Source organism: Pongo pygmaeus, chromosome 12, assembly GCF_028885625.2.
Source record: "Pongo pygmaeus isolate AG05252 chromosome 12, NHGRI_mPonPyg2-v2.0_pri, whole genome shotgun sequence".
In the NCBI taxonomy this organism is placed as follows: Eukaryota; Metazoa; Chordata; class Mammalia; order Primates; family Hominidae; genus Pongo; species Pongo pygmaeus.
In genome coordinates this window covers 26,218,445-26,241,589 of record NC_072385.2, presented here as the reverse complement: position 1 = coordinate 26,241,589, position 23,145 = coordinate 26,218,445, and the positions used below count along the sequence as shown (strand labels likewise).

General features: G+C 55.4%; 1 protein-coding gene and 1 pseudogene across 6 annotated transcripts; both read right to left on the bottom strand.

Moving 5' to 3' along the window:
* Window positions 1-2,750: 2,750 nt before the first annotated feature.
* ARID5A (AT-rich interaction domain 5A) lies at window positions 2,751-18,731 on the bottom strand. Of its 6 annotated transcripts, none has more exons than XM_054475835.2 (7): window positions 18,624-18,731; window positions 7,875-7,990; window positions 5,938-6,076; window positions 5,592-5,644; window positions 5,112-5,368; window positions 4,652-4,811; window positions 2,751-4,286 (listed from the first exon to the last, which is right to left on the bottom strand). In XM_054475835.2, exons 1-7 carry the CDS (start codon window positions 18,625-18,627, stop codon window positions 3,072-3,074), a joined length of 1,944 nt encoding a protein of 647 aa, XP_054331810.1. In that variant the 5' UTR covers window positions 18,628-18,731; the 3' UTR covers window positions 2,751-3,071. The 6 variants fall into 6 exon arrangements, with proteins under 6 accessions (XP_054331810.1, XP_054331811.1, XP_054331806.1 ...); XM_054475836.2 differs by having other exon boundaries at window positions 5,112-5,209; XM_054475831.2 differs by having other exon boundaries at window positions 4,652-5,368.
* Window positions 16,572-18,617, bottom strand: LOC129030493 (uncharacterized; annotated as a pseudogene).
* Window positions 18,732-23,145: the final 4,414 nt, after the last annotated feature.

Genomic DNA, 23,145 nt, shown 5'->3' with positions numbered 1-23,145 from the left:
GGTTGCTGCCAGCCCATGTTGCTGCCCCTGCATCGTGGCCTTGCTGTGGACCCCGAGCTCCTCCTCCCCACTTCTTGCCTGACCTTGGCCCAAAGGCGGTGACTCCAAGGATTCCCACGCCCCAGCCCCTTCGTTCCTTGGCCTCCTCTCCTCCACTCACTCCCACGAGTGCACCCAGGTACAGGGAACGTCAGCCACGCCTCTTATCCCCAGGCCACCTCCTTGAGTCCCGCGGTTCTCGGAGCCCCACTGCGCTCCATCAGTCCCGCCAATCGTCCTTGGCTCCCCGCACCCAGCCTGGACTCCAGGCCTTCCACTGGCCTCGCTCCCTGCACTCGCCTCAGCTCCCTGTCCCGCTCTGCTGTGCCAGATTGTCCCGGCCCAGCGCCGCCTCGGTGGAACCTGGCTCTCCCCTACTCCGAATCTTCACACAGCTTGTGGCCTGGTCCCGCCGAAACCCAAAACCCGTGCCACCAACCTCAGGTGGAACCAAGTGCTTCCCAGAGGCCCCAGGGCATGGCGGTGCTCCCGTCTGAGATCACTCATTCTCGTCCCCTCCTCCCCTCCTCCCCTCAACCTCAGGTCTCCAGCCCTGGTACTTGTCCTCGGTCTCTGCTCACTGAGGAATCAGAGGCACTGACGGGACCCCACCATTCAGGCCGGTTGTGAGCCGGGACGCTACCCTCCGAGAATCGGGTACAGCTAGTACCGGGCTGTGGAGCACTGGGTACCCTGGAAGCATGACTACATCCGGCTCTAGCATCTGTGCCAAAAGCAGGGTCCCCTGCGTCCTGCCCAGGGCGCCCACCTGCCCAGGACAGACGTCCCACGGGAAGTGCATTCTCCAGATCGGCCTCCAGAGGGCGCCGTGATCACAGCGCTGAGCCGCCTGCGCATCTTTGTCCAGGGCCAGGCCAATGTTGCTTCGCAGATGAAGGGCACCCTGCCCCGTCCTGGGCAGGACCCTGCACACAACAGGGTCACCTCCCCTTTTATCCAGGGGATCTGACCCCAGTGATCTGTGGCCCAGCACCCAGGGCCTGGAGGGTGGGCAGAACTCGGCTCCCTCCCCATTCTTTTGAGACCGAGTTTTGCTCCTTGCCCAGGCTGGAGTGCAGTGGCACAGTCTCGGCTCAGTGCAACCTCTGCCTCCCGAGTTCAAGTTATTCTCCTGCCTCAGCCTCCCAAGTACCTGGGATTACAGGTGCCCGCCACCATGCCTGGCTAATTTTTGTATTTTTTGTACAGATGGAGTTTCACCATGTTGGCCAGGCTGGTCACAAACTCCTGACCTCAGGTTATCCGCCCGCCTTGGCCTCCCAAAATGCTGGGATTACAGGTGTGAGCCACTGCACCCAGCCCCTCCCCATTCTTTATCATCCACTGAGCCTCCGCGGCTGGGAGAGATGGACTGCACACAGGCGCATGTGGCAGTGCGGAGCTCAGAGCTGGTCACTGCAGGTGCTCAGGCTGACATCTTGGCATCTCTCAGAAGGAAAGAGGTGGAAGGTTGGGAGATGCCCCTGCAGAGCCTGAGCGCTCTCAACAGCAGGGACCACCACTCTTTGCCCCTCCACCCGTCACAGGCCTCGCTTGGAAGGTGCCTGAGCTCTCCTCCACAGGCTGCTCCTGAAGGAGGCGGCCAGGGGCAGGGGCTGGATAGGGTGCCCTTTTGGCCTGGCCACCCACTCCCTGGTGCCAGGCATGCTGCATGTTCCCTGGCCTGGGTTCTGTCATCGTGGATGGTGGCCTTGGGCAAGCAAGACCCTGCCCGTCCCTGAACTTGGCGTCTCTACCTGCAAACTATGGGGGCCCTTCCCATGGCCGGAGTTCATGAGCATCCCAGCCCCAGCCCCAGCCTCAGCGGCCAGGGTAAGTTCCAGTGGTGCGTGTCACCCACTGACTTGCTCACACCTGTAGCCCTGACATCTGCCCTCTGCTTGGCCAGCAGTAGCCCCACTTTTCCAGGACTACATGTGAAGCTGTTTGGGTGCAGGCTGCTTGTGGAGGGAGGGGACAGTGCCTCTGAAAAGAACCCACCCTCCCTCCTCCTGAGCCAAGGCCCTGCTCCCATCCGGCCTGCAGGAAGCAGGGCATCAGGCCGCAGGGATTCTAATATGAGCCCTGGGGCAACCACATCTGAAACCGCAGGGGCTTGTTACCGATGCAGACACCCAGGCCCAGACCAGTGGATTTGCTCCCCTTTCCCTCCAGGCACCTCTGGTGATTTCACTCCAGTGGTCATTCTGGCCTGTCCATGTGGGTCAGGCAAGTGGGGTGGGGCTGCAGAGAGGGCTCGGCTGCAGGCCCCAGAAATCTACATCCACCACCAAGGCAGACCAACTCAGGCTTCCTGGTCACACCCCAAGCCCCCAGGGGCACTGGTAACAGCCTGGGGTACTGCTCAGAGCACGGGAGTCACACAGCCTGGGCAGCCCTCCCCTGCCCCTCCTGCCAGGGGAAACTGGGCAAGTCACTGACGCTCCCAGGGCCTCCAATCCCCATCTCCACAACGAAGAAGGCAGCAAGCATTCCCTGAAGCTCAACTAGGAAACTGGACTGAAGGCAAGGACAGATGTCAGAGGCTGCCTAAACAGCAGAGGCTGGGGTTTGCTTTGGGCCCGCTCTTGAATGGGGTAGTGGCGTTCAGGTCCATCTCCTTGGCCCCCTAATGGCAGCCCCACCCACAAGCTCACCCCCGCCTTGCCTGCCGTTGCAAAGGCCCACACCACGCACACCGCAGGGCTACGTGGATTCACACTGGTGTCTTTTTATTGGATTTTCCGTAGGCAACCTGGGTGCTTCCAGCTCTGCTTTGGGGCAGTGGGAGCTGCCCACCCTCTCCCAGGGCCTTATAAAAACTGGGTCCTCTGCTCCTGGGTTCAGGCTGCTGCCTTGAGACAAACACAGTTTTCCCACTGCCTCCTTCTTCACTTGTGCCAGGCTGCCCAGCCAGGGGCATGGCCCGGGTGTCCTGCGTAGCAGGCACTAGTTCAGAGCCCCCTGGCAGCAGCATCTGCCTGTTGTAGGCCCCTGTCGACTCCACAGTGTACACAACACCATGGGCTGGCCTACAGCTTGGTGTTGAGGTGGAAGAAGTGGGGCGCTGCATAGGTTGTGACTGGTGGTGCGTGCCAGGCAGATGAGGCCGGGCAAAGTCTGTGGCGGAGGGCACTGTCGAAGGACGTTGGGGGGAAGTGCATCAGGCCAGCGGCCACAGGCGAGGGGCCTGCAGTGGCCAGGAAGTGGGCCGGGAAGGCCGGGATGACCAGGGGGCTGAAGGGGAGTGCAGCCTGGCCCTTCAAGGGGCCCGGGGTGCCAGTGAAGTTCAGCGGGCAGTGCAGCATGGTGCCCCTGTAGGCCTCTGGAGGCACAGGCCCCAGGGCTGGGCCCAGAAGGCAGGAGACCAGGCCGGACCCTGCAGGTTTGGCCCCACACTTCTTGGCATCCGCCTCCTTAAGAAAGGGAGACACGGCCCGCAGTCTCTTCCCACTGTGGGCAGCACCCTCTTCCTCCAGGCTGCGCTTGCTGCCCAGGCCTGGGCTACTGGGGAAGGTGGGTGGGAGCGTGGGGCTCTCGGCTGGGACCTTGGCCATGGGGGACACCCAGCAGGCTTTAGGCTTGGGGTAGACGATGCCCTTTCTGGAGCCACCTTTGTGGAATGCAGAAGGGCGGTTAGCGTCCCCGCCCCACACCAGCTGGGGCTCTTTCACTGACAGCCCCTCTTTGCCAGGAGGCCCCAATAGCACCCCATCTTTAAGTCTAGAGAAGAAGTCCCTGGGGTGCTGGCTGACAGGCTTCAGCACCTCGGTGGGGTGGGTGTGGAAGCAGCCCTTGAAGATGGGGGCTGCCGGGCAGGGGCCCGCCTGCGCCTCCTCCCTGAGGCTGCCACCCGGGGCCTGCAATCCCTCCTGAGGGGTCAGCCGATGCCTGGAGTTCTCAGTCAGCCCTTTGGGGCTCTGGGGACTCTCTGGGAGGTGAACAGCTGGGGACGCCTGGGGCTCTGCCCCATGGCGGCAGCCCTCCTCCTGGCACTGCAAGGCCTCCACCTTGCTCACCTGGGCCAGGAGCTTCTTTTTGGCCAGCGGTGACATGATGCCGTGTGTCCCCTTGCAGTAGAAGCTGGATAGGAGCCGCTTGTAGGCCTCAGGACAGCCGCTGGCACCCACAAAGGACACAGAAGACCCAGAGGTTGGGCCCTGCTGTTCTGTGCTGTTCCTGGGGGGCTCCTGGCTGGGAAGTGGTGCTGGGTCAGCAGCATCTGCTTTGGTCTTTCCTGGCATCATCTGGAATGAGGGAAAGCCTTGCCTCAGGGCTGCCTGAGCCCCACATCCTGACCTGAGGAGCAGGAGGTGGCACTTTCAGGCCTGCCCAGGTCCCCCGCTAGCCCCTGCAGTCCTCTGTGCAGAATTTTCCAAAGGTGCCCTGTCCTCTGAGTGGACAGAGCCTCAGGTGCCTGGTGGGTGGGCGCAGGCTGGAGGTCAGAGTCCACTTGCACAACCATCTGTGGAGAACCTGGAACCTTGCAAGTCCCGCCCTGGGTGCAGGTTCTGTGTGTTCTGAGCAGACAGCTCCGCGGCCACAGGGAGTTGTGGGGTAGGGAGCTACAAGAGGCAAGGGACAGGGTGGCCCCAGCCAGCCGCAGGCCTACCTGGTCCACGCGCCGCTCCTCCTTGGCCTTCTTCGGCCTCTCGGTGGCCCCATCATCCCCCCTGTTCTCCTTAGCCATCTTGTACTGTTTCCTGGGCTTGGAGGTGGGCAGCGGCTTGTCATCCTCCCCCTTCAGGTGCCGCACGTATGGCAGGACCAGCCTGGGGAGGAACCACGCATGTCCCCCAGGAGGCCGGCGCCCATCCCCTCCATGGGCCTCTGCAGCCTCCTCTGAGCCCCTTTCCCCGCTGGCGCCGAGGAAGGCCCTCTCCTGGTCCCAAAGCTTCAGCTCCCTCAGTGACTGTGCCCAGCCAGCCTGGGCTCCCGCAGCTCTGAGGACGGCACAGCGCTGAGGACGGACGCTGCCAGCTCCGGGCAGAGTCCACCCGGCCCTCCAGGCAAGGTCGGCCAAAGCCCCGCAGGGCAGGCGGCGTCCAGCACCCGAGCCCGCCCCACCGTACCTCTCGTAGTGGCGGCGCGTGCACGTGGCCGCGCTGGTGCTGCCCGGGCTGCCCCCCAGCTCGTCGTACACGTTCTTCCAGAGGCGGCGCCCGGTCACCTGCAAGGGCACCTCGTGAGGGCGCGGCCGGCGGGCGCCCCCTGGCGGCGGGGTCCTTGCAGCTCCGGCCGCCCTCGCAGGGACTCGAAAGACTGCAGTTTGGCAGCTGCTCTGCGGCTCCAGCAGCGGCCAGCCGATTCTCCCTCCTAGGGCCACGGACTGCTGGCCCAAGCAGTTTTCCCAATACGGGGCGGGCAGAACAGATGGGGAAGGCTGAAAAGCTGCTTTGAGCAGCAGAGTACCAGCGGGGGAGGCAGGGAGGCAGGGACGCAGGGGCAGGACTGGGGATCCTGGCTCTTCCTCTGTCCAGAGGCAAGGACAGCGCTGCAGGCTCACCCCAGGGATATGCAGTTTGGCAAGGACTGGGAGGTGCCTTCCTTACCAGCTCATAGGCCCCCAGCTTCTCCACTGCCTTGTAGATCTTCCACAGGTTAACTGGGGGAGAGAGGGGCAGGCTGGCCGTCAGTCTCTGTGGGAGGTGGGGACAGCCTGCCACCCCTTCCTGGTGCCTTGACAGGCCAGGCAGAGACCAGCACACACCCAGCCAGGGCCACTGCAATAGACGGGCAGGCTGTGCCCTGTGCACCCCTGGCCCAGTGGTAGCCTGGAGGGAGGCCTCCTTTCTATCTGCAACCTGGGTCACCCAGAGTGGGAGTGCCTGCCCGATGCCCTGCCTGGGCGGGGTCCCCTGCTGGGCCCCCCTCCCTGCCTGCACCCCAGGGACGCACTCTGCTTGAAGCCGAGATGGGGCACCCTCTCGATGGGCGTGTGTCGCTCCTTCATGAACTTGTAGAGGCTGACCAGGAAGGCCTGCTCCTCCTCCCGCTCCTGCTCCTCCTCCCGCTCCCCGCCTGCCTCGGGGGAGTCCTGGGGAGAAAACAGGAGGCATTGGGATGGGCCCCAATTGGTGGCTGGCTGCTGGGGATGTGCAGAAACCACTGGCTGCAGGAAGAATAAGGTACCTGCCCCAACCCCAGTTTCCCAGAGAGCACCTAGCCACTGTTCTGAGAGGGAGTGGCAGTTCCTGGGTTCAGCAGGCACAGGTGTCAGCTCTCAGCGCCCCAGGACAGGAGCTAGAGTCCAGGACCTCCCCGGAGGCTGGGTACCCCAGAGCAGCTGGCTCCAGAGGCTGCCACGAGAGCAGTCCCCAGCCTTCTCCAGGCCAGGGTCACTTCTCTGTCTTGTTCTTGATTTGTCATATTTGTGTCAGCTCCTCTGCCAGACTAGGAGCTCCAGGAGGGCAGGCTCAGTGTCCCTGGGACTCCCCCATAACCGCAGAGGGAAAAGCTGAAGGAGCAAAGGTGCTCAGTGCTTTCTGGTGCCGTGGGGTTGCTCTGTCAGGCCCACATTCCCCGAGCCTCTGTGTGGCCCCAAGCCTGCAGTGCTGAGCACAGGGAGGTGAAGTTCTGGGCTTCAATTGCACACTGCTGTCAGGGGCACAGGACTTTTGGTTGCGGGTCCCAGAGGGGCAATCTCTGCTGATGCCGTTCATCCAGCGAGTGGCTCGGGGCAGAGAGCCCAGGGCCCATACCCTGCTCAGAGAACAGACAGCTTCCAAGACATAAACCATCTGGACTAGGACAGCGCAGACAGCCATGTGTTCCAAAAATATTTGATCCAGCTGGGCACGGTGGCTCACACCTGTAATCCCAGCACTTTGGGAAGCCGAGGTGGGCAGACTGATCACTTGAGGTCAGAAGTTCGAGACCAGCCTGGCCAACATGGGGAAATCCCATCTCTACTAAAAATACAAAAATTAGCCAGGCCTGGTAGTGCATGCCTGTAATCCTAGCTACTCGGGAGGCTGAGGCAGAAGAATCATTTGAACCCAGGAGCTGGAGGTTGCAGGGAGCCAAGATTGTGCCACTACACTCCAGCCTGGGTAACAGTGAGACTCTGTCTAAAAATAATAATAATAATAATTGATTCAAGTTTCAGTGTTTTTACTTTTTTTGTTATTGTAAATAGCTTCTGTAATAGTTCAGTGTTTTTAAGGTATTAAAGACCTCTGAGAAGAAACAACATAGGAACTCACATATCACCCATGAAATCATAACATGCTGGGGCCCTGGGGCTGGTCTGTGCAGACCTCAGAAGGAAGGCTCATAATTGCGCAAGTCAATCTGCTCCTCCAGGCCTCTATTCTGAATTCCCGGCAAGCTGCTAAAGACAACTACCATTTGCAACCACTTTTCTGCGTGAATCAGGGTACTTTTCCAGACTGTGCCACCAAAGCAAATGGCCAAAATGAATGAAAGCCGGGGCCGACTGTGCTCCGAAAAAGCTGCCTGCAGCTCCCCCTTCAGATTCTGTGCTCATCGAAACAGTCTTGTTGGTCTCACTGAGTGACTTTATACGCCCATGTTATGCATCTGAATGAATGGATGTGAATGTGGTTTTACATCATGGGCTGGAGCTTTTGTCTGTTTTATGGATCAGGGTGGTGGGTCATCTTCATTTCAAAAAAGGGTTCTGCTACAAAAACCAAGATTGAAACTCTCTGCCACAGATGACAAGTAAGTCCCCTGGCTGCTGGGCAGGGCCAGAGTAGGAACATATCTCCCTCCTGAGAGCTTGGGGAGTGTCCAGGTTCACCTGGAGGCGGAGCACAGGTGAGGGTGGCAGGGAAGAGCGCCCAGGGAGTCAGCAGAGGGAGTCAACTCACCTCCAGTGAGGTGGGGTTCTGGATCCCGTTCTGCTCGCCAGCAGGTGTGGGGGATGCAGGTGTGTCTAGGGCGTCACCCTCCGTGGACTGCTTCCTGTTCCCTTTGACAGGGGCTGCTGCAAGGAGAGAGGGAAGGAGGAAGGAGGAAGGGGTGGGGAGAGAGCACATGAGACGCAAGCAGGGAGGAACAGGAGCAGTCTCCCTACTCCTAATCAGAGTTGCCAGAGGGCGCCAGTGCAGGGGCTCACTCCTGCGATCCCAGCACTTTGGGAGGCCCAGGCAGGTGATCACCTGAGGTCAGGAGTTCAAGACCTGTCTGGGCAACATAGTGAGACCCCCGTCTCTATTATTTAAAAAAAAAAAAAAAAAAAGAATTGGTCAGGGGGAAGGGGTGTGTCCCTGGCTGCACACAGGCTACATGCACACACACACACACACAGACACACACACACACACAGAGGCCCTCCTCCCCGCTCCCCCACAACCCGCTGCATCCGCTCCACACCTGCCCCTTTTCTTTCCTCTGCTCCAGCTATCTCCCCACATCTTTGAAGGAAACGCAAAACCACCTTGAGGTCAAGTCACAGGAGGCCGGGGTTGGGCTGTGGTGCTTGGGGAAATCCTGTCTCCAAAATCTGCCCCTGCTCAGACACAGAGTTGAGAAGCAGCTCAGTCTCACTGGAGAGCTAAAGGATCCTATGGCTGTGGCCCCAAAGCAACACAGGGGTCCCTGGGTAGTGGTTCCTCCGGGAATATTCAGGAACATCTGACCTTTCCCTGAGCATTTGCAGAGTTCTAACTGCCCTAATAATGCCACATGCTCCCCTCACCTGCAAGGGTCCTGGTGACCCCTCAGGTCTCTGCTGACAAGTGCCTTCCTCTGGGTGGCCTCCTCCGGCCCCCGGCCATGGGCAGCTCCTCCGTCACCCTAGGCTACTCACAGCCATCCTGGCTGAACTGCCTGTGGCTCCTGGGGCTCCCTGATAGTTTGGTGAGGCTTCCCATACCCCACACAGCAGATGCCAAGCTGGAACGAGCAAGGCTCACAACAACCCTGCGTGGCAGGCAGGAGAAGCCATGGGCTGTATTTTACTAAGAACCACCATGTGCTGATGGTTGCAAAAACGCAACATCTCTGCCACTGCAAAAACCACAACCACTGGAAACTGCCTCAGGCCACATGGCAGGCTGGCAGCAGATACCAGACCAGGAACCCACGTCTTCTGACAACCTTTCCTTTCTGTCCTTTGTTCTTTTGTTAATCAAGTATGAATTGGTTCACTCCCTCCCAGGACATCCTTATTGTTAGGAACCTATGAGATTTCCCTTCCATCCCAGACAGAAAAAGAATCTCCTCAGGAACAAGAAACCCAAACCAGCGTAAGCCAGGGGCCAGTGGTACTCAGAGGCACGGGGTAGAATCCTTCGCCACTGAATGGTCCTGCTTTGGTAGGTGTTCTTATGTCTTGCCTCCATGTTGATGGCTGCTGACTGATCTCAGGGTGGTGGTTTCTTGGGCTGGGGTGACTGTGGCAATTTCTTAAAATAAGACAACAATGAAGTTTGCCACATCCATTAACTCTTCCTTTTTTTTTTTTTTTTTTTTTTTTTTGAGACAGAATCTCGCTCTGTTGCCCAGGCTGGAGTGCAGTGGCGCGATCTTGGCTCACTGCAATCTTTGCCTCCTGGGTTCAAGTGATTCTTCTGCCTCAGCCTCCCGAGTAGCTGGGACTACAGGTGCGTGCCACTACGCCTGGCTAATTTTTGTATTTTTAGTAGAGACGGGGTTTCACCATACTGGCCAGGCTGATCTCAAACTCCTGACCTCATGATCTGCCCACCTCAGCCTCCCAAAGTGCTGGGATTACAGGCATGAGCCACTGCGCCTGGCAACTCTTCCTTTCGTGAAAGATTTCTCCATGGCATGCATGTTATGCTATTTTTGACAGCATTTTATCCACAGCAAAACTTTCAAAACTGATGTCCATCCTCTCAAACCCTGCTGCTGCTTTATCAACTAAGTTTCTGTAACATTCTAAATCCTTTGTTGTCATTTTGACAACGTTCACAGCATCTTCGCCAGTAGATTCCACTTCAAGAAGCCACTTTAGGATGGGCGCGGTGGCTCACGCCTGTAATCCCAGCACTTTGGGGGCCAAGGTGGGCGGATCACCTGAGGTCAGGAGTTTGAGACCAGCCTGGCCAATGTGGCGAAACCCTGTCTCTACTAAAAACACAGAAGTCAGCTGGGTGTGGTGGCAGGTCCCAGTAGTCCCACTCGGGTAGCAACTTGGGAGGCTGAGGCAGGAGAATCCTTTGAACCTAGGAGGCGGAGGCTGCAGTGAGCTGAGATTACTCCACTGTACTCCAGTCTGGGCGATGGAACAAGACGCTGTCTCAAAAAAAAAAAAAAAAGTCACTTTCTTTGCCCACCCATAAAAAGCAACTCATCCACTCAAGTTTGATCATGAGATTGCAGCAATTCAGTCTCATCCTCAAGCTCTGCTTCTAACTCTAGTTCTCTTGCTGGTTCCACTGCATCTGCAGTGTCTTCTCCACTGAAGTCTTGAAGCCCTCAAAGTCATCCATGAAGGCTGGAATCAACTTCTCCCAAATGCTTGGATATTTTGACCTCCTCCCGCGAACCACGAATGTACCTTAAATGCTCTCCGGAGGTTTTCAATGTATTTTGCCCGGATCTATCAGAGGAATCACTATCTATGGCAGCTACAGCCTTACAAAATGTATTTCTTAAATAATAAGACTTGAAACTTAAAATTACTCCTTGATCCTTGGCTCTAGAATAAATGTGCTAGCAGGCATGAAAACAACATGCAGCTCCTGGTACATTTTCATCAGCGCTCTTGCATGACTGGTTGCCTTGTCAATGAACAATAATATTTTGAAAGGAATTTTTTCTGAGCAGTAGGTCTCAACAGTTGGCTTAAAATACTCAGTAAAGCATGTTATAAACAGATGTGCTGTCATCCAGGCTTTGTTATTTCATTTTTAGAACACAGAGTGAGTAGATTTAGCATAATTCTTAAAGGTTCTAGGTTTTTTGGAATGATAAATGAGCACTGGCTTCAACTTAAAGCCACCAGCTGCATTAGCCCCTAACAAGGCAGTCAGCCTGTCTTTTGAAGCCATGCATTGACTTCTCCTTAGCTATGAAAGTCCTAGATGACATCTTCTTCTGATACAAAGCTGTTTCATCTACATGGAAAATCTGTGGTAGTGTGGCCACCTTCATCAATGATCTTAGCTGGATCTTCTGGATAAACTGCTGCAGCTTCTACAATAGCCCTGGTTGATTCGCCTTGCACTTTTATGTGATGGAGATGGCATCTTTCCTTAAACCTCATGAAGCAACCTCTGCTAGCTTCCAACTTTTCTTCTGCAGCTTCCTCACCTCTCTCAGCCTTCACAGCATTGGAGATTTAGAGCCTTGGTCTGGTTTAGGCTTTGGCTTAAGGGAATGTTATGGCTTGTTGGATCTTCTATCCAGACTTCTCAAACTTTCTCCATTACCAGCAATAAGGCTGTTTTGCTTTCTTACCATGCGTGTTCACTGGAATAGCAGTTCTGATTTCCTTCAATAACTTTTCCTTGGCATTCACAACTTGACAAACTGGTGCAAGAGGCCTAGCTTTCGGCCTCTCTGGGCTTTCGACCTGCCTTCCTCACTAAGTTTAATTATTTCTAGTTTTTTATTTAAAAATAAAGACCTGTAACTCCTCCTTTCACTTGAACACTTAGAGACCATTGTAGGATTGTTAATTGGCCCAGTTTCAATATTGTTGTGCCTCAGGCAACAGTGAGGCCAAAGAAGAGAAAGAGAGGAAGAGAGATGGGGAATGCTGGTCGATGGAGCAGGTGGAGGACGAGCACACACAACATTTATCGATTTAGTTCACTTTGTGGGTGGGGTTCATGGTACCCCAAAACAATGACAATAGTAACATCAAAGATCACTGATCACAGATCACCATAACAGATATAATAATGAAAAAGTTTGAAATGTTGTAAGACTCACCAAAATGTGACACCGAGACACAAAGTGAGCACATGCTGTTAAAAAAAATGGCATCGATAGACTTGCTCGATGCCAGGTTGCCACAAACCTTCAATGAGTAAAAAATGCTGTATTTGTGAAGTACAATAAAGCAAAGCATGATAGAGCAAGGTGTGCCTGTACATTCTCTCCCTCAGTCCCAGAGGAATTCCATTTTAAAGAGGGGGAATCTGAAGCCAGAATGGTTATAGTTCGCTTGCCTCCCTGGGGGACCAGGATTCAAAACAAAGTCTGATTCTGGTCCAGTGGCTGCTGTGGTTATCATTTGCAAGGCCTTCATGAAGAGTCCAAGTAAGCCTGGAGAGAAACCAATCCTAAGGCCTGTCAAAGAGAAAGAGACCAGGGCCACCCTCTTGGGCTAGCCTCTGACCCACCAGTCTCCAGAAATCCTGGGTACTAACAAGTGACCCACCAGACTGATGCCTTTCCATCCAAGTCCTCTGTGACTTTGTGCTTCAGTCTTCCCTGCTATGAAATGGGAGAGGAAGATCCTTGAGTTCTTTGCTAGCTATCTGTGAATTCCTGAAGTCTTCCAGGTCCAGAAGCACCTCCTCCACCGGCTCTTCTCCCACTGCCTGCTACCCTCAGCTCACACATCCCCTCCCCTCATTCTTGCTGCCCCAGAGCCTTGGCATCGACAGACCCTCTCCATGTCTTCCTTGGTGTGACTGGGGCTTCTTAGTCACAGACTTGCTATGTGACCCTTGGCAAGTCGCTGCCCCTTGGGCTTCAGAAAAATACAGTAGTTAGACAGGGCCCATCAGAATCACCTGGAGGAGCATAATGCTCCGGCCCCATCCTCAGAGTCTGATTTAAGGTCCAAGGTGGGGCAGCAGGGTTGAAAGCTCCCCAGGGCATCCCAGTGGGCAGCCAAGTTGTAAGCCACAGGGCGAGAGGGGCTCTAGTCCCTTCTGCGTGGTTCAGAGTTTGCAAGCTCTGCCTGGACCACACGGGGGAAAATCTCCTGGAGTTGGGTGCTCGTGTTACCTGGAAAGGAGGTCACCAATCCGAGCTGTTTAACCCCAGATGGGAAAGGGATTAGAGCTGTCGCCCTAAGCCACAAAGGGAAACATTCTATCTCTGTATCCAGCTGAGTCCCCAGATGAACTCGGTCTCCATTCTCAGGGTTAGTGCTCTGTCCTGCCAGGGCCCTCTGCGCTGCAGGCCTTTGGGTCCCCACTTCTGCAGCATTAGATGAGCGAGAAGGGAGAGTCCTCTCCTCCTTGGTCTCCAGGGTGCCCTCTGTCTTGTCCCTGGCTGCCCTAATCCCTCCCTTTCCCTGATCATTCACAGATCAGGGTTACATTTGTAAAAGGGGTTCTGCTATAAAAAATAAGCTTGAAACCCGCTGCCATAGATGTTGGGCCATGCAGGTCCGGCGTTGGGAGGTAGAGAGCTGGGAGCCAGGCAGGCAGGACCTGTGGGGTGGGGTGGGCCCTCTCCTGGCTCTGTGGAGGAGGGAAAAGGCTTATGGAGCTGGAGGCCCCGTCTCCCAGCCCCACTCAGCCCACAGAGGCAGGAGAAACCCACTTGCCCCTGATAGCTGCTGCTGCGCTGCTGTGAGCCACCGCACTACTGCCTTGTCCCCTGCCTGTGTGTGCAGATTCCTTCCTGGCACAATGCCTTACATGTTTTATTTGTAACGGAAGTGGGGGATCAAATGCAAAAAAGAAAACTGCTCTCCATAAGAATGTCATCCAGACTTCACCTTTCTCCATCCAGCAAGCAATAATGATGATGATAGTGATTATTGTCTCATTACTCACTTGTAACACATCTGGAATCTATTCCAGTATACAGGATGAAATAGGGATCCTAGCCATACTTTTCCCCCATTGGTTGGGGGGTCCCAGTGAGTGGCCTCCTCCCCCAATGGTGTAAAATGCTACTTTCCCCATAATGTCAATGCTTGTAAGGAACACATCTGGGACTATTTCTAGACTTTCTATTCTGTTTCATTCACAGTGAGATGCTAGGACCTGTGCACACTGTTTTAATTTTTGTAGCTTTATAAAACAACTTACTATCCAGAGGGCAAGTTCCCCAATATTACTCATCTTTTAAAAATATTCCATCTGAACTTTGGGATAATTCTGTTACATTCTCTTTAAAAAAAAAAAAAAAAAAAAAAAAAAAAAACAAAAAAAACAAGAACACTTTGGGAGGCTGAGGCGGGCAGCTCATGAGGTCAAGAGATCGAGACCATCCTGGCCAACATGGTGAAACCTCGTCTCTACTAAAAATACAAAAATTAGCTGGGCGTGGTGGCACATGCCTGTAGTCCCAGCTACTTGGGAGACTGAGGCAGGAGAATCGCTTGAACCCAGGAGATGGAGGTTGCAGAGAGCTGAGATCATGCCACTGCACTCCAGCCTGGCGACAGAGAGAGATTCCAACTCAAAAAAAAAAAAAAAAAAAAAAAAAAGGCCAGGTGCGGTGGCTCACGCCTGTAATCCTGGCACTTTGGGAGGCCAAGGCAGGCAGATCACTTGAGTGCCTGGCCTTGGGAGGCCAAGGCAGGCACTTTGAGACCAGCCTGGCCAACATGGTGAAACCCTATCTCCACTAAAAATACAAAAATTAGCAGGTGTGGTGGCACACGCCAACAATCTCAGCTACTCAGGAGGCTGAGGCAGGAGAATCGCTTGAACCCAGGAGGTGGAGGTTGCAGTGAGCTGAGATCAGGCCACTGCACTCCAGCCTGGGTGACACAGACTCCGTCTCCAAAACAAACAAACAAACAAACAAAAAACCCCCACTACTGGGGCTTTGATTGCATTTAAATTTAGAAACTACTTTGAGGAGAAATAATACCTTTACAGTACTGCATCTTTCTTTTCAGGACCATGTGTCTCCATAACTCAGGTTTCCCTCTGCAGTCCTCAGAAGTTCCTTCTTAAAAAGCCCCTGTGCTTTCTTGGGGAGGTTTATTCCTAGTTTGTTCCTTGAGTTTTGTGCAGCTAGAAAATGGTGTTAGAAAAACCCTGATAATGGTAGTTCACTCCACAAAAGCCCCCCCTGCGATTTCCTCATTTCACTGCTGGGAAGAGGGCCGAGGCAGGCTAGGTGGCTGCACCGGAAGATGAGCCTGGGCTCCTAGTGACCCAGTCCCTCACTAGGCAGACAGAGGGTGCGGCAGGGTGCTGGGCAGGAGGATTGCCTGAGGCTCTTCCTGTACTATGAGTCTGATTTCTTTCCAACTCCATGGCTCCTGTCTGAGTCAAGCTCAACTCCCAGATCCTAAAACTCCAGCACTGAAGATGTTAGTCTGTCACTCCCTCCAGTAGAGGATGCTCCCATAGGTCTACTTGTTCTCAAGTTATATGCTCTGCCGACTCAAATCAGTGCCCTGGCTGGTGTGAGCTAGGCATCTCATACAACATTGCTTTGTTGAATCTTCCCAGCCATCCAGATATAACAGATATAATGTCTGAGGCTCAGAGAGGTTCAGTAACTTGCCTGGGGCCACGCAGCTTATCCATGGCAGAGCTGGGATTCAGAACCAGGGTAGTCTGACTCCTGAGAGACGCTGATCCCTAAGAGCTAGAGATTTTTTTCTTTCTAACGGGAGCAGGGAGACCTCAAGTTCCTTATCTGTGCTCAGAGGATGCAAACTCGTCCCCTTTCCCCAAGTAGATGTGCAGTTTCCCAGCACATCGCTCCTGTCACTCTGCTAACAAGAGCAGGTCTGTGTTGACTGCTAAGGCATCCAGGCTCAGGGATGGGAGGGGGCTGATCAGAGAGCTGGGGGGAGGGGGGGGAAGGAGGGCTGGGAAGGGGCATGGCCCCCACACTCTGTGAATCAACTTCCCTGGCCTGGGTGGCGGAGGGCCCAGAGGACCCGCCATCTTTGAATAAGGGGTGTTATCTCCATAATCTTGAGGAAGGAGGAAAGACCTGTTGATACCTACTGAGATTCCATTTAAAAAACTGCTACCTGTTACCTGAGAGAGTAGGGGGACCAGCTCTGGCCAGGGCCCAGCCAACCTGGCGAAGCAAAGGCAGGTATGCAAAGGCAGGAAGGTGAAGGCAGTGGGGCGGTGGTTTAGAGTCACTGAAGACGAACTTAAGATGTCTCACGGGGCTTAGCCAGGACTAGAAGGTAGCTATGGGGCCGGGCAGTGGGTGGATGTGTGGAAGTCAGCGGGCCCCCTGCCCTGCCAGACATCAAGCTTGAAGCAGATGAGAGTGGGCCAAGAGGACAGATGGGGCAAGGGGCTCTAGCACCGCATGGCTGCACCTCTTACCAAGTTGGTCACTGCTTCTGTATCTCCCTTTCCCCATCTACAAGATGGGCGTGCTAGACTCAATGTGCCCAATGGTCTCAGCAGAAAAAAGCGAGAAGAGAAAGGAGGCTTCCCCCACAAACCACAGCCAGGCTCAGTGAGAAGATCAGAGGCCTGTCTGTCCTGCTCCCTCCCCAAGGCACCTCGCTGCCCAGCAGGTGCTCCGGAAACATCAGCCTCCTGGGTGCAGGATGAGCGCAATGGACTTACAGACCCCTGTTGCCCAGAGAGGGGCAGTGACTAGTACAAGGCCACACAGCTCTCAAGTTTAAGGGTCTGCTGGAGGCACACACCCCTTTCCTTCTCTCCCTCCCTCCCTCCCCATCTGTCTGCTGCCCGCCCCACTCACCCTGGGTGTGATGGGAAGGAAGTGACACTTCCTTTCATGAAAAGTCACCGACTGGGAACACTGCGTCAATTACCACAATAATGGTAACAGCGGCCTCAATAACAACCAGCAGACGCCGCCCCGCCCCCTCGGCTGAGGTTGTTGGCTTAAGTTTCTCTGAGCTTGAGCTGGAGCAAAACAAAGACAGCCTTTGAAGCGGCGAAACGGCTGGTCCACTCGGCAGCCCGGGAGCGGGAGCGGCGGCCAGGCCGAGTCTACGTGAGCTTGCTCCAGCAGTTTGGGGAGGGGGGCCTGCCAAGGGCTGAGCTGGAGCCAGCAGTGAGAAGAAACGCGATGGGCCTGGGACCCCCACTCCCTACCAGGGCACAGGTGCAGCTCAAGCCACAGCCCGACCTCAGTACCTCAGCTTGGGGGAGGGCGAGAGAGACAGGCTCTGGGAGCAGCTGAGGCCACAAGAGCCACCAGAGGGTACAGAAAGGGAAGGAGGTGCGGGGGACACTGAATGTGAGGCTACCAACTTCCAAGCCCCACTCCCCCTGTCCCTCTTACTGGGCTCTGGGATGTCCTAAAAGCCCCAGTTCCAGGCTGGGGCTGTCCCTCCCCACTGAGTCTGGGCCACATTTGGTGGTGACAGACAGTGAGAGCTCCTCAGATGGTTTCGTGTGTTCCCATTTCACCTACGGAGCAGAGGCTCAGAGGTGCCAGTTGACGTCTCTCAACTGTAGAAGCTGATTATCGGAGGCCCTTTCTACCTCTGCCACACCAAGTTCTAGGCCCCAGGCGGGTCCCTAAGGCCTGGATTGGACTCTGAGCTCTGCTGTGGGGTGAAGCCCTCGAGCCCCGATCTCCCACCCCTCCTGTGCTCTAGCGTTGCCTGTAGGCGCAGTGACGCCACCGTGCGTGTGGGCTCCCACCAGAGGAGCCCGGGTGGGGCAAGAGGCACCTGTTGTCCTCCCCTGGGGCCCGCGGAGCCCTCCTTACTGGCCCAAGACTCTGCAAACAAAGGGACACTGGACCCGCAGCGCCTCGGGACCTCCTGGGCCCTCGGGGGTCCTGCACCTCGCAAGCCCCACCACGCCGGCGCTGTGCGGAGGGTGACGCGACTCAGCCCGGGCGACCCCTAGACACCGCGGAGGGACGGAGCGCGGGCCCGGGTTGGCCCGCAGCTCCCGCCGAGCGCGAAGCCGGGCATCGCCTGCAAGCTCGCAGCCCACGCTCTTGCCCTCTTCCCCCGACGCTCCCCAGCCGCCACCCCGTCCCTTCTGCAGACCGAGGGAAGAGAAGGGGACACACGAGGGACAGGAGAGGAGAGCAACCAGGGAAGCGACCCCTCTCCTGCGGGGCTGCGGCGGGTAGGCGGAGAGACAGGAGAGGAAAAGAGAGAGGGAAAGAGAAGGAAGGGGCAGGGGGCGAGAAGCCGGGCTCCCCGGACCATTGGCGCAGCCCGCGGCCGAAAGAGGAACAGTGGAGCCTTCAAAGCGCATTGAGCAAGTTCTTCACACCCGCGCAGCCTCTTTCAGGAAACGGCGGCCGCAGAGGAAAGGGCCGCGCGCCCCGGACCCGGAGTCTGTGCCCGGCGGCGCCGCGGTTCTGAAACCCGCGGGATGTCACGGGGCGGAGGGGCGGCTGCAGACAGCTGTCACAACAAATTAGCTGAGCCCAGCTCGAGGTGGAAACCGCAGCAGGAAGTGGGACGACAGAGCCGTACCGGGCTCGGCACATTTCAGGCAAGAGACGGCGAAAAGAGTTTCGAGATAAACGCCCGGGAAGCCCCTGGCCGCCAAAACTTTTTGTCTTTCCTTTTCTCGAAGCGCGCGCGGACGCCCAGCCTCACCCCTTCCGCGCCGGCCGGGGAGCGCTGAAGCCGCGGGCCGGGCTCGCTCCCCTTGGCCCGCGCCCCGAAGCCCACCCCGGACCCCTCTCCGCCCCACACAGCGCACCGACTGCCACGAGGGCTGGAGGGGACCCGGCGCCGGCACCTTGACCCTCCCTGCAGGGCCACCGAGCCCCTCTCCGGGCCGCGCCGCAGAGCCGCTTACCCATGGCCCAGCGAGGTCCCGCGGCGCCCGCCCGGAGACCCGCAGCGCGCGGCTGTCCAGACCCCGCGCTCTCTGAGCTACTGGCTGGCGGCACCGCCCGCCGGCCACCTCCCCGCAGTCCCGCCCCGTCCCGCCCCTGCTCGCCCCACTCTGGGCTCCCATTGGTGAACCCGGCTTCGTCGTGCGGAGGAGGCGGGGGGCGGGGGACCGCCCTTGAGCCCGGGGTCCTCTGGGAATTGTAGTGCGCGCCCCTCTCTTCTAGGTTTTCAGAGTGGAGCCCCTGGAATAGGCTCCTCACCTAGACGAGCGGAGGCAGGACCCCCAGGAATCATTGCTGCCTTGTGCCTCAGTTTCCCTGGAGGAAAAACTGGAGCCTTGGAAAAAGCCTCCTTGCTTTCAGCAGAGCACTGAGGGCTCTGTGGAGAGAGCAAAGTGCTTATGACTTTGATTTGAAAGTGGCCCTGTGCAATTCCCAGTCCCCACCTAGCCCGACTAAGAAGGCCAGGTGAGGCCGGGAGCGGCAGCTCACGCCTGGAATCCCTGTGCTTTGGGAGGCGGAGGCGGGAGGATCACTTGAGCCCAGAAGGTCCAGGCTGCAGTGTGTTTTGATCATACCACTGCACTCTATCCTGGATCCTGGGAAATAGACGGAGACCCTGCCTCAAAAAAAAAAAAAAAAAAAAAAAAAGGAGAGGTGGTTAGTGTGAGCTAGACAAGGACCAAACTAGTAAATCCTCGGCCTAGGCTCTGTGGCCAGGCCTGCCAGTAATAGTCAGTGTCCACATATATAATGCAGACAGAGTGTGGCAGCTACAAGCTGAGTAGTCCAAAGAAGGGGCATGAGTTCAGGCTGCGGGAGGTGGGAATGAGGCGTAGGGTGAATGGAGGCAGGAGGAGGTGCCCAACCAGCCATAGCAGCAACCTGGACCTGTGCAGGCCAAAGAGGAAGAAACGGAGGCTCAGGGTTTCAGTCTCAGCAGGTGGCTAGCTAAGACGGGAACCGTGTTCCTAGTACATAGAAGCTACACAAAAATCTTTGTTGATGAATTTTAATACTCATAATAGCTCTATGCACTTCACACCATCATTGTCCTCATTTTATAGGGTAAAACTGAGGTCTGAGAGATTAGCTCAAGTAACACAGCTGGTAGGTGTTGGAGCTAGAGCTAGACCCAGGAAGAGGAGCCCTCATACCCAGGCATCCCCCCACCCGCTTTGCACCCATTACTAACCACTCATCATACTGGTGCCCCTCCTCACACTAAACGAATGGACCAGGGCTGCAGTTTGATGAACCTGAAACCCTGGCCCTTACCCTTTGGCCCTGGGATGGAAGATGTCTGCAGGCTCAGTCTAGAGCAGACGAACCTGTGGGCTCTGCAGGATAAATCCCCTGTCTACCTCATAATGGGCTGGCTTGTAAGAGCCAGCACCTGTAGAATTGGTAATAGACACCCAGAACAATCATAATGGTAATTATAACAATGCATCCCACTTCCAAGTTTACAAGCCACTTTCCCCTCCAGGAAGGCTAAGGCTGTGGTGGAAGACACTATGATGGGATGCCATCAGGAAGCACCTTTGTCCATTCTGGAAGCATTGATTGGCAGGCACTATGCCCAAGGTTGGGGATGGAGCTCTGGATGCAGCCCCCAGGGTCGCAATCTAGGCCAACCCCTCACTTGTGAGTTGGATACCCCTACTGACAAGGAACTCACTATCTTATAAGACAGCAGCTCATCCCACCAAGAGTTAGGGTTATTCTGCCATCCGTGCAGCTGGGCACATTCTGACAGACAAGGGCTGTTTTGCAAAGCCTCAGCAAGTCAACACCTGCCTGTGCCAGCCTGGGAACGATAGGATCTAAATTTAATTGCTTCCTGAGGCAACTGTTTGCAATAGAAAGTAATTTACAATGGCCAGTAAATCCTGCCGAAAACAGACATCTCCATTCGTCTGGCTAAAAGCACAAACACTTCCATTGCTCAAGCCTCCATCTCACACACCTCCACTCCGGCCCAAAGCCACCCTCCTCCTGCACCCTCCAACCACAGGATCCCAGGCCAGAACGCATCTGTGCCTACAGAGGGGGTCACCTAGCCCCTCAGTGTCCTGGTGTCTCTTTGTGTGTCTTAATAATAAGAAAAACAAACCATCACTTATAAATAAACACATTCGTCCTGTAAAAACATGCAAGTAAATCAGCCCTCTCTGATGCTACACCAAATCCAGTTCCCTCCCTGCCCCAGAGGTAAAGACCCATCAGATTGGGTGAACTCTTCCAGAACTTTCCCTATGTGTATTTTCAAAACTATATATGTATCCATGGTATAGAAAAATAGATAGCTTTGTTTTATGTGTGTGTTTAAAGAAACGATACAGTTCTCATTGCTCCATTCTGAAACTTGCTTTTTCGATCACCGCTAGATCTTACAGACTTTCCTTGTTGGAACACAGATCTGCTTCTTTGGGAACTGCTGGGCTGTGTGCCCAGCACGGTGTATTTAATCTCCTCTTGATAGCGTTTAATCTTTTTGCAATTACATGAATCCTGCTGAGAACATTATAGACCCCCTTAGAACAGTTTCAGGGCTAAGGAGCTCACAGAGTGTTCCCAGAGACTGAGCTAAAAGCTGCTTTCTACCTCCCACCTCCATGTCCTAGCACCTCTTGTTAGCCCATTTCTAGGAAGAAAATCTGGCCCCGGGGGTGGTTCTCATCCTGGAGCTCTCAGAGATATAGGGACCATTCAAGATCATCTGTCCACCTGGTCTCATTTTAGAAAGGAGGCCACCAGGCCCAGAGAGGTTAAGCAAACTGCCCAAAGTCACACAGCAAAATCAGTGCTTATGTTTCTTCTGGGACCCGCAAACCCATCCAGTGCCCGCAGGAAACAGAATGCACAGCCAGTCTTCTATCCTGGGAAGCTCAGTTCCCAGGCTCAGCAGTTGCCAAAGGCCCCTAGGGCTTTGTTTTCAAAGGAGAAATGAAGCGGGGAAGTATTTTTAACGTGGCCCCGCCCTGCTTGCCTAACTCCTCGTTCCCCGTGCTAGCTGTCCAGGAAAGGCCAGCTTCACAGCAGCATTTGCAACTCATGGAAAACAACAAATGCCCGAAATAGATGATACCCAAGCTCAGGAATGGAAAAAATTGGCTCATGGTTTCAAATGCCTCTTTTAGAAAAAGACAAGAATAGCTTTTGGCCTTTGGGGAACTGCTGGGGGTGAAGGAGTTGGGAGGTGGTTGTGAGTCCCAGATCACCAAGGGCCAACTTCCTGCCTGAAAGAGCTTTGGCCACTGTACCCCAGGGCGCGTGTAAACCACCTTCCCGAGCTTTGTCCACACTGGAAGCTGCATCTGCACCTGGCTCTAGGTTCCCTCCAACCTCCAGCCAATCTGGAAAGATTTCCTGTGTTGGGCCAGGGCTGGGCTGGGTTCCCCTCTCCACCCCACATCTCCCCAGTGTGTCCCAGCAGGGTAGAAACCCATGGTTCTGAACTTCCTGAGCCTGAAGGCTAGAAGCTGAATTCCCCTGGGGGAGGGGAACAGAGGGCAAGGAGAGAAAATTGGGGGTTTCATTCCCACTCAGACACAGCCCAGCTGTGTGGCCTTGGACACTTAACCTGTCAGGGCCTCAGGCCCCTCCCCTGGAAAGCAGGATAATGCTCCACTTATTCAGTCATCCACTCATCCAACACATGTTGTGTGGTCCTACTATGTGCCAGCACTGAGCTAGACCTGGGATGTAGCCATGACCAGAATGAAGTCCGTATCCTTGTGGAGCAGAAGATGTGGCCCTTGCCAACCTCACAGGCTAGTAAGAATCAGTCCCCGCTCCAGCTACTCAGCCAAGGCCTTGTGCTGAAAGGGGTGAAAATGCCTCGGACCAGGGCTGACCCTAACACACACTGCACCATCTTCCATGGAGTGTTTCTTTCAATGTCACTGTAGCCCTCTGAAGTGGGCGCTGTATCTATATCTATCCCCTTATTACAATTGAGAACCAGAGAGTAAGTGCTGGACAAGCCCGCAGACTCGTCCACAGACAGGAAGGAGTAAGTTTGGGCTGGGTGAGGGCCAGGCCCTGGTAAGTCCCAGGGTCAGTGTAACTAAAGCTCTGTGTGAGTCTTGACTGGTGCTTAGCACAAAATGCACTGGACAAGAAATCTCTTAAAACCATTGGGTCTGTGTGACACTTTTACTTAAAATAAGGTCTCAACTGACACTTCCACTCTCTGTTGTATGTCAGGTGACCCTTCCATTTGACAAAAGAGTAAACCAAGGCATGTAGAGGTTAAATGACCTCTGTCCACCCAGACCCTGCCCATCTCCCACCAAGATGAGGCGGGAGAGGGGCGAGGAGTTGGGCTGGGGATGGGGGCGTGACTGGGGCCAGGACAGAACTCCATCTCCCAGGATGCCGTGCAAAGGGGGCGTGTAGGGGCTGGGCGTCCGCGTAGGCAGGGCTGTAATTTCTTGGTATTTAAAAAAAAAAAAAAAAAAAGGAGCAAAAGGAAAGAGA

Excerpts from the sequence above, each read along its gene's own strand:
- ARID5A (XM_054475831.2), bottom strand. Across the intron at positions 6,077-7,874 it reads AGAACCCCACCTCACTGGAG|GACTCCCCCGAGGCAGGCGG; the intron begins GTGAGTTGACTC and ends TTTTCTCCCCAG. Across the intron at positions 4,287-4,651 it reads AGGAGCGGCGCGTGGACCAG|ATGATGCCAGGAAAGACCAA; the intron begins GTAGGCCTGCGG and ends CCCTCATTCCAG.